This window comes from Lygodium microphyllum, chromosome 22 (genome assembly GCF_053477565.2).
Source record: "Lygodium microphyllum isolate KBCC chromosome 22, Lygodium_microphyllum_v1.1.10, whole genome shotgun sequence".
Taxonomy (NCBI): domain Eukaryota; kingdom Viridiplantae; phylum Streptophyta; class Polypodiopsida; order Schizaeales; family Lygodiaceae; genus Lygodium; species Lygodium microphyllum.
The window spans coordinates 103051078-103065453 of NC_141156.1; the positions used below are offsets into that span (position 1 = coordinate 103051078).

The 14376-nt window shown below is 41.4% G+C and overlaps 1 protein-coding gene across 1 annotated transcript in view; it reads right to left on the bottom strand.

The window, feature by feature from the left end:
* Window positions 1-14376, bottom strand: part of LOC148017456 (uncharacterized) — a 193581-nt gene that overhangs the window by 57789 nt on the left and 121416 nt on the right. Inside the window, exons 13-15 of the mRNA XM_087663178.1 lie at window positions 13942-14215; window positions 13707-13784; window positions 13424-13627 (exon numbers count right to left, since the gene is read on the bottom strand). Of these exons, the coding sequence (XP_087519304.1) occupies window positions 13424-13627; window positions 13707-13784; window positions 13942-14215 (556 nt within the window). The remainder of the gene's footprint in view (window positions 1-13423; window positions 13628-13706; window positions 13785-13941; window positions 14216-14376) is intronic.

Genomic DNA, 14376 nt, shown 5'->3' on the forward strand with positions numbered 1-14376 from the left:
GGGGGTGGGGGGCTGGAGGGGGGTCCTATTTTCTGACGGTGATGGGGGCACGGGCACCACAAAAGATGTTTCCAGACTGAAGTCAAGAGAGTGAGGGGAGTGAAGTTGCCAGTTGAAAGGGACGGGGAACAGCACGGGAGTTGGGGGAGGGACTATGCGTCAGATTTGGGAGGCACAGAGGGGTCAGAACGGGATGGACAAATGAAAACGTCAGGTTAGGCACCTGATTGGGGGTCAGCGCAAGATTTTGGGTGGGGTTGGGAGGGGGGGGGGGGAGCAGTGCTATTGAAACCAACACGATGGCGCGACAGTCTGGCGAGGGGGGAGAGGCACAAACGCGTCGTGGGAGGGGACAGGCGAACGGCACGGTTGGGTCGTGGGAGGGGCGTTGTGGCGGGTCAACGGGAGAGACGGGGGTTGTGGGAGCACAGTGGCACGTCAGCGACGACGAGCGACGGAGCGTCCGCGATGGTGGCTCTTGTTACAGAGTTATTTTACCTTTGGCCAAAATCATCTACGTAAAGACATTCGAGAATGAAAGTTTAATCCACATATGTGAGTTGCCTCCTAACGAGGTAATTGCAGAGGCTGACTCATCACAGTTGAGTACTTCAACTACTCCTTGGATTGTGGACAGTGAAGCTATCCATCATATGACCCCCACCAAGGACATTTTCATTTTCCGATCCTTGCAGCCGGTGAGTCCGAGTTGGGAACACCTCAATTAAGATTCAAACTCATGAGTGTGTCAAATTTACCACTGACTAAGGCCTAAATCATACTACGCTAGATGATAAATACTATATTCCTTAGCTTAGCATGAACTTGTTATCCATTCAACACCATTGCCAGTTGGGTCGAGCAATCTTCTTCACAATGACCATAGTCGAGGTTCTTGACTCTCAAGCTGGTTTAGTGATTGCTTGTGGTGAGACACAGCCTAGCGACGTATACCACACGATAGTTTTTCCGAGCTTTAGCCACTACATAGCAACCTACGAGCATTGAGTGTCTTTGGCAGTTCCGCTTAGGACATGTGGGATACAACTCTCTTTATGAGTTGTCGTATCAAAAAATGTTTGATGCCCTTCCATGCCTAAAGCTACCGCAGGATATTTGTAAAGCTTGTCAACTCAAGAAGCAGCATTGTACCCCATTCCCTCAATCGTCTACAAATAGAGATAAGGCACCTCTTCGATTGATTCGTGTTGACCTTTGTGTGCCGACATCCACCATCGCCTTGAATGGCACACTCTACTTTTTTATTATGAATGATCATTCTAGATAAATGTGGGTGTACTTTCTTAAGCATAAATTTAATGCCTTCACATATTTTTTTTTCTTGGATGCTGTTGGTGCATAGCTAGACTAGTCCTCATGTAGGTTGCATGGGTGACAATGGAGGTGAGTTCACCTTCCATGAGCTTTCCAAGTTTCTATAGGAGCATGGTATTTCACACCAACTTACCTCTATCAACTCCCCTTCCCAAAATGGAGTCATAGAGCGTAGAAACCGGACCATCATGAACATGGCACGCTCTATGATGTTCACAACAGAGCTCCCTAAGCACCTTTGGGTCAAGGTTATTAACACTCCGGTGTATATCCTCAATTGATGTCTAACAATGGTGGTCCCTCAAAGAACTCTATGAATCATTTCTTGACTCTTGGCCCATAGTTTCTTGCTTTAGAGTTTTTGGGAGTCGTATATACATGCACATTGCTGATAATAAGATAGACAAACTCACTCTCCAAGCTAATCTGCTAATTTTTATAGGCTACTCCTCCGAAGAAAAAGCATATCCTTTATTTGATCCTCAAACAAATAAGGCGATCATTAGGAGAGATATAGTGTTTGTTGAGAGGGATATTGTGCAATTTTCTGCACCAGACTCTCAGCCCTTTCCTCACATTATTCTCTCGGAAATAATGCATTTTGAGCTAGATCTACTACCCACCACTCCTAACCCACCCACAAATTCTTCAACTCTCCCACGCCCCCTCCGAGAGACCCGTTATCTCATTGATACAAGTACAACCATGCCGGATCCGAGAATCCTTCCATCAAATTCCACTTTGAAGGACCCTAGAAGATTTGTCTAGCTTGTATCTTAAGTATCATTTGTGTTGCTATTTACAGTTGATTACATAGTGGCAAATGCATTCTGAGTCGGCTCTTCAACACCCCCAATGGCGAGAGGCCTGGAAAAGGAGCTAGAGAATATTGACCAAAATGAGACTTGAACCTTGGTGGATCATCTGAGCCACAAGAAAGTCATCAAGACGAAGTGGATTTTTAGGAGTCAACAAAAGGTTGATGGAACTTTAGACAAGTACAAGGCTTACATTGTGGTGACTATGAAGAGATCTTTGCTCCTACTGCCTGGTTGATATTATTTCATCTATTGGTTGTACTGGCCACTCACTACACTTGGTTGATCTATTAGATGGACGTCAAAAGTGCCTTTTTGAACGGTTATCTAAAGAAGGAAGTCTATGAGGAACAACCTCCTAAATTTTCTTCTGCTGACGGAAAAGATAAGGTCTTTCGCTTGCGGAAAGCTCTTTATGGGCTAAAGTAAGTACCGTGCTCTTGGTTCCATACGATAGATGAGTTTCTTAGAACTCACGGATACCATTCTATCCCTTATGACCCAAACTTATATATACATATTACCTCAGTGGGGGTTAGATATTAAGGCTCAACTTTGTTTTACTTTTAAGATGATAGAGCTTGGTTTGTTGTCTTACTTTTTGGAGATGGAGGTAATTCAATCTAGGAAAAAATATTTTTGTGTCACAGCAAAAGTACGCTCTTCAGTTAATGGACCCAGTATTACACGAATCAAACACGGCCTATCTCCACGCCTCTTGATTCCATTGTCCATCTTTGTAGTGACAGGGAGAACAAGGATCGAGACACTCGGTCCTTGCTAGCAGCAGAGAGAATGAGAGTGAGCAGAGTAGTGGAGAGAGTGAACACAATTTTTGGGTGCAATGATGAGTGTACCACTTTAGGTTTTTAGATAGATATATATATGAAAGTACAAGTGCTAAGGGTGTGTTCACACACGAGCACATTTCAAAGGCACGAGGGCCTTTATTCCCAACAACCTCCCACCTAAAGGCAATGTGCCTTAAGAGGAGAAAAGAATCAGCTAAGTCTAGGTATGTACAAAGCTGAAATATATATATCTATCCAACTCCCATCATCTGTCGGCAATGAGCAAACCGCTCTACTGAAAGATCTTTTGTGAGAAGGTCTGCAGGATTATCATCTATATGTACTTTGACAAGCTCAATACTCTTGATGTCAAGTATATCTCTAATGAAGTGGTACTTCACCTATATGTGCTTTGGCTTTGCATGAGAGACAGGATTTCGTGCTAGCATGATAGCACTCTGACTATCACGATGGAGAACAGGTAACTCTGTAATGCCAAGCTCTTCCACCAAATGTGAAAGCCATAAAGCCTCCCTGCATGCCTCAGTGGCAACCACATACTCTACCTCTGTAGTAGACAATGCAACACGCTTTTGTAGCCTGGAGATCCAAAAGACTGCTGCTCTTATGAAACTAAACACATACCCAAAAGTAGAATTTCTGCAATCCACATGACCAACATAGTCTGCATCCGTAAAGCCAACGACAGATGCCTTCTGCTTTCCAAAGCAGATGTACAACTCCTTTGTGCCTTTGAGGTATCTCATAATACCTTTCAGTGCTTCCCAATGCTTTTTACCAGGGTTTGCCATATATCTCCTAACCACTCCCACGGCAAAGGCAATGTCAGGATATACAGCAACCATAGCATACATCAAATTGCCAACAGCTGAAGTATATGGTATCTTGGCCATTTCAACCGTCTCATCATCGGATGTAGGGCTGTCCTCTGCACTAAGTTTCACATATGGAGGCAATGGAAGCCCAATTGTTGTCCTCCCCTCCATATTGAAACGCTGCAAAATTTTGGAGATATACTCTTGCTGAGATAGATAGAGTAATCCTTTTGACCTATCCCTGAGTATTCGCATGCCAAGAATGTCATTTGCATCACCAAAATCCTTCATGTCAAAGCTGCCATGAAGACTTTGCTTCAATGAGTCCAAGGCATGAGTATCCCTGCCAACAATCAGCATGTCATTAACATACAAAACCAAGATAATCACGCTGCCATCTGGTGCCTTCTTGGTGTACAAGCAGTGATCCACTTGACTTCTATGGAAACCTTGAGACTGCTTAAATGTATCAAACTTATGATGCCATTCTCTTGGTGCTAGTTTCAGCACATACAAAATCCTTTTGAGTCTATATACTATCTTCTCTTTCCCTTTTTCAACAAACCCTTCAGGCTGCTGTATATATATGTCTTCATGCAGATCACCATGTAAGAATGCAGTCTTTATATCCATCTATATGAGCTCCATATCTTCAACTGTAACCAAGCCCAAAATGGTTTTCAAGGTAGTCATCTTGACTACAGGAGAGAAGATCTTATTAAAGTCAATTCCATGTTCCTGCTTGTACCCCTTCGCAACCAATCTTGCTTTGTACTTTGGTGAGGAACCAGAAGTGACCTTCATCTTGTAAACCCATTTGCATGGAAGTGTTTTCTACCCTTTAGGAAACTGCACCAAGTCACAAGAGTCATTTTTCTCAAGAGATTCCATTTCTGACAGCATGGCTTTATACAATTTCTTGCTATCCTATCTGTCCATTGATTCCTTGAAGCGAGACGGTTCACCACAGTCTGCTAACATGACATAATCAGCCACATTGTTTACACCAAGAATGAATCTATCAGGTTGTCTAGTAGCCTTGGACGATCTCCTAACCCAATGATCATTGTTTGCTAGCTGTTGAGCATTTTCAGCTTACTGTCCTGGCTTCTCAGCTTGCAAATCAGCATTAGCAACTTACTGTCCAAGTTGTTCCTACACATGTAGTGACTCATTATCATGGGCAATAGCTAGCTGATCATTTTCAACATTATTTTCTGCATTTACAGCTTCATTTACAGCAGGTATTTACTGCTATACATCGGGCACATTTTGCTGTCCAAAAGGTATTTCTTCCTGGAATACATCCCTATGGACCTCCTCAGTCTTTTCAGACTGTTTATGCATGCGATCTTCCCAGAAGATAACATCATTGCTGCGTACTACTTTCCTTTTCTCGAGATGCCATAATCTATAACCCATTTCACCATCGTTACCATATCCTAGGAAAATGCATTTACAGGACTTTGGCTCAAGTTTATTGTGTTTTTCTTTATGAATGTGCACAAAAGCCTCGCAGCCAAACACTTTAAGGTGAGCATATGAAGGTGGTTTGCCCGACCACGCTTCTTGGGGAACTCTCCCTCCCCCCCTCAAAAACCTGTTTGGTGACCAATTAATCAAGTGTACGGCTATCATAACAACCTCTGCCCAAAAACCATGGGATAATGCAGAATGAGACAGCATTGTACGGACCTTATCCTATATGGTCCGATTCACACACTCTGCAATGCCATTTTGGGGTGGATTATGAGGGGCAGTAAGCTTCCTCTTTATCCCTTTGCTGTCACAAAATGCCTGAAAGGCCTTGGACACATATTTCCCACCATTGTCAAAGCGAAGACACTTGAGTGTCTTATTAGTCTGATTTTCAACCAATGACAAGAATTTTTTAAACTTGTCAAGCGCTTCATCCTTGCTACAAATAGGGTAAACTCATACCTTTCGTGTAGCATCATCGACAAAGGTGACAAAATATTTCTTTCCCCCTAAAGATAATCCTGGCATCTGACATACATTAGAATGTACTAACTCTAAAGGAAAAGATTTCAACAAATGAGACTTTATTATATTTATTAATTATTAATTAATTAATTTAATATATATATTTTTAAATCATATTTTGATAATATATTCCATAATATGCACATAGTACGATATACTAATATAACATAATTTAGACTAATAGTATAACTTAAAAATAAAATGTAATATGATACATTTTACTATTATCAACAAGTAGGTAGTATAAGATTTATAAATATTTAACCATGATAAAAATTATCTTTCCTTCTCAAATAGCTTCTAATTGATGCTAAAATTTTCTCAAAAGCACTTTCATTCCATTTTGACTTATGTGTCCCAACCGGCCATGCCAGAAAGAAACACTTGGCTACTCAGTCACGGCAACAACATGATCACTCACACTAGATACATGGAGAGGATACAAGGTATCATTTTTACAACCTCTGGCAATCCCTCTAGATCCCTTACAGATCTTCCATTTCCCATCACCAAAGGTGGTATGAAATCCATCATCATCTAGCTGCCTTATGCTAATCAAGCTCTTTTTGAACTGAGGTACATGCCGTACATGCTGAAGTATGAAGACAGAACCATGCTGAAACTACAACTGCACACTGCAAATACTTGCAATGTCACATGCATAGTTGTCCCCAAGATGGACAACACCATGTCGACCCCTTGTATAGGCAGAGAACCACTCACGATGAGGAATGACATGAAAGGAAGCACCTGAATCAATAATCCAAGTATGCATGTCCTCATCTGTATCTGCAAGTAAAGCATGTGCACCAAGTATGAAGAGACAAAGAGTACGTCATTCCCACTTTCACTGTCATGAGTGACTACATTTACCTCTTCAATTTTGACACTGCTCTTCTTAGGTTGACTCTCTTTCTTCTCTTCCTTGCTATCATCTGTCTTCTTGCCCTTTCCTTTCTCTTTCTTCCATTTGTAGCAGTCACATTTAAAGTGACCCTTCTTACTACAATGATGGCATTCAACATCTTTGCCATGTGATTTACTGTGTCCCTTGCTATCAGATTTGCCTTTCTGCTGTGATCTGCCCCTAGTATGCAAAGCACTAGAAAACTTACTGGATGCACTGTTCTAACGATTCATTTCTTCCATGAGTAGAGCACTCTCTACATCAACATACAAAAGAATTGCATTAGAATTGCTCATAGCAATCCTGAATGTATCCCAACTCTCTGGAAGAATGCAAAGCAAGAACATAGCCTTAAATTCTTCATCAATCAAGAACTTCAAGGCAACTAGCTGGTTGAACATGAAGTTAAACTCACTCAAGTGAGTAGACATTATTGTATCCTCTTTCATACGCAAATTCATAAGCTTTTTCAACCAATACACTTTGCTTGCAGCACTCTTCTGTGCATGCAGTTCTTCCAGTCGAGTCCAAATAGCATATACATAATACAAACCTTCAATGTTAAATAGCAAGGCATCAAAAATCGATAGCTCGATGGTTGAGCGTGCAAGCTCACTTAACTCATCCCAATCTTCCTATTTCATGTCTACGGGCTTTGCCCCTTTGGTCTTAATCGGCTTTGCCTGCTTCTTTTGCAACAAGATATTGTAGTACTTTTTTTGCCAAACTGCAAAGTTATGTGCTCCTTCAAGCTTCTTTATGTGCATGAGATTACTGCTATCACTGCTGCCAGCCATGATTTTCAGCCCAAATGTGACCAAAATATTCAGCAAATGCAGGCCCAAACTGTCACACAAGTGACAAGGTACAAACAAGTACCAACCAGCAATAAATGACCACATAGAAGCAGAAATTTCAGATCTGTAAATAAATTTTCAGAAGCACCAAACCATGTGCTACAACATTCCACAACTGATTACAGCTGTTCCAAGGGCAAATACATCACATTACATGAGAAGTCCCAAATTTTAGCTGCAATTTCTGTTGTATAAATTTCTGTTGTATATGTACCCACGGGCATAAAATTTGACACGCACGGTCAAAAGCCCCATAATTTTTGTGCTCAAAGCATTAACCATACATTTGAACTGTCTCTAACATGCATAGAATAGGCCAATTTTGCCAAAATAGAGCAATTTCAGGAAAACCCCAAATTTCATTGACCAATGTGTCCCAATTGCATTAATACATGTTCCCAAAAGCATAAACCAAGCAAAATTAGCAAAATTTTGCAAAAGCCCCAAATTTTTCGGATTCAAATGTGCACCAATGTCAACCAATCTGACTCAACTAAACAAAATTTCACCAATAGATAAAATCCCCAAATTTTATGGGTCCAATGTTGAGAAATTCACTCAAATGACCAAAATTTCAATCATTTTGGCGAAATCCCCAATTCAAATATGCACAATGTCTGCAATTTCTGACGCAGATGCCTCAATTTTGCATGAACAATACTCAATTTGGAGAAGCCCCAAATTTCTAGGCCAAGATTGCACAAATTTGACCTTTTGTGCTTGCGCGCGCGAAACCTGGTTAGAGGGAGGAGTTTGAAAAGAAATTTTTGAAGAAAATAAAGTTTTTGAATGATGGGTCCGTTGACTCGTCAGGACTGTCCTCGCTCCGCTGGTCCCGTCCGTCACGCACCCCGCTGGTTCCGTCCATCGCACGCCTAGCTACCATTGTCAACGTTCGTTGTTCGTCAGTCGCCACGCTAGTCAACACCCCGCTGCGCAATGCTACACGCCTGCTCCCCTGCTCAACTACTTGTCGCCTGGTCATCAAGCCGTTGCCTCCTCGCCCAGCCTGTCGCACCACTACCACATGCCTGCTGGTCACCTGACTATTGCCCTATCGCCCGACTGCTAGTCATCAGCACAGCCTATGCTGAATGAGCCTTGTGGCTCGAGTAGCTTGTGCTGTGGCCTCGGGAAGCTCGCGAAATCTGCGCTCTGATACCGATTTGTAGTGACGGGAAGCACAAGGATCGCGACACTCAATCCTTGCTAGCAAGAGAGAGAATGAGAGTGAGCAGAGAGTAGTGGAGAGAGTGAACACGATTTTTGGGTACAATGACGAGTGCACCACTTTAGGTTTTTAGATAGATATATATATATATATATATATATATGAAAGTACAAGTGCTAAGGGTGTGTTCACACCCAAGCACATTTGAAAGGCACAAGGGCCTTTATTCCCAACAATCTTTCTAAGGATACCCTAGGTAAGCCCTTCAACAATCACACCTATAGATCTATGGTTGGGAAACTCCTTTGGTTGATTCACACTAGCCCAGATTTAGCTTACTCAATTCGTTTGCTTAGTCGATATTTCACTACACTTAAGATGTCACATTGGATTGCATGTCTTCATGTTTTGAGGTATTTACAATGTACCTATTCTTATGACTTCACTTATGGTTCTCATTTATGTTTATAGGGGTACACTGACTTTTGACTAGACAAGATCCTAACACCCAACGTTCCCATGGCAGCTACCTCTTTACCTTGGGCATAGTCCCCCATCTCTTGGGCTAGCCGTAAACAAGAGACGGCGGAGGCTTCCACTGCCAAGGCAGCCGAGGTAGAGTATAGGGCTCTCTTTGATGGTACCACAAAGGCTATCTAGTTGAGAATCTTATTGGCGGCACTTTAGTTTCCATGCGACTCTCCCACCATTGTCTATTGCAATAATCAAAGTGCCATTGCCCTTGCAGGCAATCCAATTGTTACATCATGGATGCAGCATGGGGGGGTCCACTTCCACTTCACCAATGAGCAGGTTGAGCTAGGCACCATTTTCCTAGAGTTTGTGCCTTCATCAAAAAAATTTACAAACATATTGACCAAGGCGGCAATTAATCGGTCAATGCTTTGCTTACAGGGCCTACCATCAACAACCTCATCCTAGTTGTCACCATACTCTACTATCTGTGTTTACTGTGGAGTCTATCACTATGTCATCTACTGCTTGCATTGACTATGTAGACTGCTACCACGTCATCAGTCAAATCCGTATTTGCAGTTTTCTCTCTCTTTTGCCTGTTTGATATTGATCTAGCATCACTATTTGCTATGCTTGCTACTATCCGACACTCAAAAGCTGCCTTGCTACATTTCAGGATTCATAAAAAGTATGACACACTCTCCCACTCATCACCTCTACCTCGGTCCTCAAGACATAAGAGCTCGGGGTACAGTTTCCATTCGCTACAGAGTTTGTTTGCTGCATGAGTATTGTATATTCAATATTGAGTCATCCACTCATATTTCCATTGTGTTCATTGTCTATGAGTTACCCCAACCCTAATTGTGTTTTGTTGAGTTTATGCTTTGTCATACAGCTTCATTTATGTTTCCGCATTAGGGTATTTCTTCACATCCTTTTGTCTTTTTCCACCTTGTTTATATTATTCTTCACTACCTCTACCCACCCTTGTTGTGTGGCCTCAAGCTTAACATCCACCACTTTGGAGATTTCCTCCTTTATGGCAATGATTGTGTCCACTTAAATCTCTCCTTCCTCTCATTTGGTGCTGTTTAACGCCACAATCTCCACTTCTAGTTGTTGGATTTCCATTAGCATGGCTGCCTTCTCATTCCTCAATTCTTCAGCTTTCACTTTCAAGTTTTGTGATATTGTCTAGTCAGCTTTCCAAGGAAGCTAATGTCAGCCTCATCAAATTAATACCAAAATCAACCGAGAGGAAAAGTTTTGCATTGGAGGTCACTTACCACGTTAAACATGTCTGATAAGTTAGCAACCAAGGCACTCGCTCTTAGGATTAAGGTACTACTATCCAAAGAAATCCATCCACATCAATATGGTTTTATTTTCAAGAGAAGAATACAAGATGCAATTCCGAATCTCACTGCAACTATTGACTGGGCACTGGGTGGCAGGTGGTCAAAAGTCAATCCTATCGAACATGGATTTCAAGAAGACGTATGACAGAGTATTATGGAAGCTTTAGGATTTGGAACTAAATTTGTCAAGATTGTTACTAAGCTTTTTAGCAGTGCTGAAGCACAGATCTATGTTAATGGTTCTTTATCAAAAACTTTTACTCTTGGACGATCTGTTAGGCAGGGATGTCCTATGGCTCCCTTGCTTTTTTCCATTGTCACAGATGCTGGATTGGCTGGTTCAAAAAGGCACATTGAGGAGTCTGGAATTGCCTGGGCATAAGAAATTCATGGCTCAATTTTCGCAGGTGATAACTTGAACATAGTTTGGATCAGGGTTGTCAAGTACAAAAGGTACGATATGGTACAGTACGATAAAATACGGTATTAATTGGTACCGTATAATTTTATAAGGTACGGTACGATATTAGTACCAAAAAAATACTTGGTTATCTTGGATTATAGATAATAGAACACATGTTTTGAGCTAAAATAGCAATGTCACTTGAGTTAATAGGATGAATACATGAGAATAACAAGGAAAAACCTCATGCACAACATGCGCAATGCGCTACTAGAAGGCAGATGGGAGTGTATACGTAATACATCAAAGAACAAAGCAACACATGTTTAGAGCTAAAATAGCAATGTCACTTGAGTTAATAGGATGAATACACGAGAATAACAAGAAAAAAACTCATGCACAACATGCGCAATGCGCTACTAGAAGACAGATGGGAGTGTATACATAATACATCAAAGAACAAAGCAAAGTTTAGAGTGCATGGACAAATAGGCTCTTCATTCTTTTGTGTGTGTGTGAGACGAGAGAGAGAGAGAGAGAGAGAGAGAGAGAGAGAGGGGGGGGGAAGGGATGCTCTTGGAATTGCATACTCATCTTGGAAGTTGGGGGAGAGAGAGAGAGAGAGAGAGAGAGAGTGTGTGTGTGTGTGTGTGTGAGAGAGACTTGGAATTATGATAATAAATATAAGGCTTAGGAGTTGGAAGATATTGTATGGTCTAGTCTTCAAAGGCCAAAAATAGCCTGTTTTTTGGTACGAAATGGTATGGATACGTACCGTACGGTACCGTACGAACTGTACGGAACAAACTAGTCTGTACGTAGTACGAATGCAACTATGGTTTGGATGCAGCAAGATCACATAGATAAACTCTTTTAAGTATATCAGCTCTTTGCAGAGCTGTCAGGTTCATTGATTAGTCAGGCACATGTTACATCATACATGATCTTTACATGATTGAAGAACATAAAATACTAAGACTGAGATTCTTTATATTGACCAGGATGACCCCCCTGAGTGGCTGTCTTCCTATGGGTTAAAGATGATTGAGAAAGGACAAATCTTCAAGTACTTGAGTTGTCTATCTTATCCAAAATCAAAGATTCCAATGGCTGAAAGAGGAGGTCCTCAACAAAGTGCAAAAATGGATTGCAGATGCATATTCTCTAGGGGGCTGAGGCAGGAGTAGTTTACTTTGGAAAGACTGCCTGGAATGAGCTGGAAAAAGCCTTTAGATGTTTTTTATGGGCCAAGAAGGATAGCCAAACATGGTACTCTATTGCTTGGGATACTGGCACAGAGGACAAAAGAGGGAGAGACCTAGGGGCGGAAGGATCATCCTGAAGATAGTTCCATGTAGAAGGAAGTAAGAGCTATGCCATAAATTTCCATCATTGATTTACAGAGATAGAAATAGTACATATACCAAGGACATAGATTTATGCAATAAAAGTTCCCTAGTTGATTTTCAGGGATAGAAATGGTATGTACATTGTGGATACAAATGATGTCGTTAAGCATGGATGTATGCAGGGAGACTGCATGGGCCAAACAACCAATTCATGTGCTGGCCAGAGTATGGACACTCAGTGGAACTAGTCCACTATGTGCAGGTTGGATTTAGGGATGCCTCAATGGGATGATGAATCTAGTGTGCCACCTATGTATAGGCCATAGTAGCCAAGATTAGAGCTGTATCCGAGAAAGGAAGCTTGGTTACACATGGTCACATGTCACACCTCCCAAACCACCTTGGTCAAAGAAGACACTCAGACTGCTAAATCTAGATTCTACACTAACAAGCTGATGAAAAGGAGCCTCTTTCTCCGCGCTAGTTCTGATGAACCACAGCCACCGAAGAAACCCAAAATCCAAGCATTTCATATATATCCATTATGCAGCAATGATGAGGTAAAGAGAGAGAACACCGTGTTCGAGTTACAAGGGATATGCCACTACATTACGTCATATAAAAATTTTGGGCTGCTGTCTAGGTGTTTGCCAGATACGAGATGCCTTGAACCTCTTATTGTTAGATGAGACATTGTTAAAGACAGGCTTGTAAGAGCAGCTGAAGAGACTCGACATACATAACAGAAGATGATCATGGAATATTTTAAATAATAAGAATTTTTGGGCACTCTCTGAAGCCTACAGTCCCCACCTCATACAGATGAAGTAGAGACAACCACAGAAAGCAGTGGGATACATTAGAGCCAGCATTTACTAGGCAGAAATGAGGAGCTTCATCACCCTGACTGGATTTCTAGAGATAGTCTCTATGTTCTTTTCTGTTTTGCTTGGCCTTATTAAATAGACAATGTTTCACCATTAACATAGTTTTTCCCGTAAGTCTTTAACCTTCTGAAGATGTTAGTATAGCTTTATTCGTGTCCCTCCCTTGCTCCCACCATCAGCATACTATGCAAGCCCAATCCATTCGGAAGAGAAAAGTTAGGGTATACCTGTAAGGTTTGGGAAAAATGCACATACATAGGTGATCTTGTTAGTCCTTCAACCCTTTTAAGATCACAAGAAACTGCCGCATAGCATTTCTGAAAATAAATGACAACACAGATACAAGGGGGAATAGCCAACAAAAACCATGGAACCAGAGCTCCAATAATTACGAAATTCCCCAAGCTCATAAGTGTGAATTCCAAAAACATCTGCAAAACAGCAACCATCAAACTTTTCCCCTCCGACACAAACTGTCCAAATAAGTATATACAAAAGATGTAGAGTTGCCTGTAATGAGTTGGGTAATATTTCATCAGCTATTGCCTGATCCTTACTAAGCCGATTTAAAATTCGCCCTGTAACATTCTGCAACACCAATGAAAATTCCAGAAGAAATATTCATCATTTACGTTTATTTCTTGTGCTCACAATTAAAAACATCAATGTTAATTATTTTTGCCTGTATCATTATAGAGAATAGCTTAAAATGGACTACAAGAAGGCTTGTCGAAAAGAGATATGCCTGATCAAAGAAAAGTTGAGGTGAACGTAACACTCGCTCAGCCATCTGAACATGCATTCGGCCAGCTGCAATCATGGCTACAGTTGTGAAGAAAAGAGCTCTGATGAGAGACAGAATTGTTGCACCAGCAGCTAAACCTGCATAAACTGCCAGATATACTTCTGCCTTCAAATCATATCTTCGATCTGTCCAAACTCTCAGCCAATAATCTACCATGACACGCACTGACTGCCCAATTATGAACACAAGAATCACACAGGAAACAAGGGGAACCCTGTAAAGAAACAAAGTTAACTCAGACATCGGTGAAAAGTAAGCTCCAATGCAAACAGAGAACATTAGACTCCTGGAAGATACATCGCTGTTCTGCATGGCTTTAGACACTGAGTGACTCTTTCTTAATCTGAAATAAGGGTCACAAAAAGCTGTATTGAG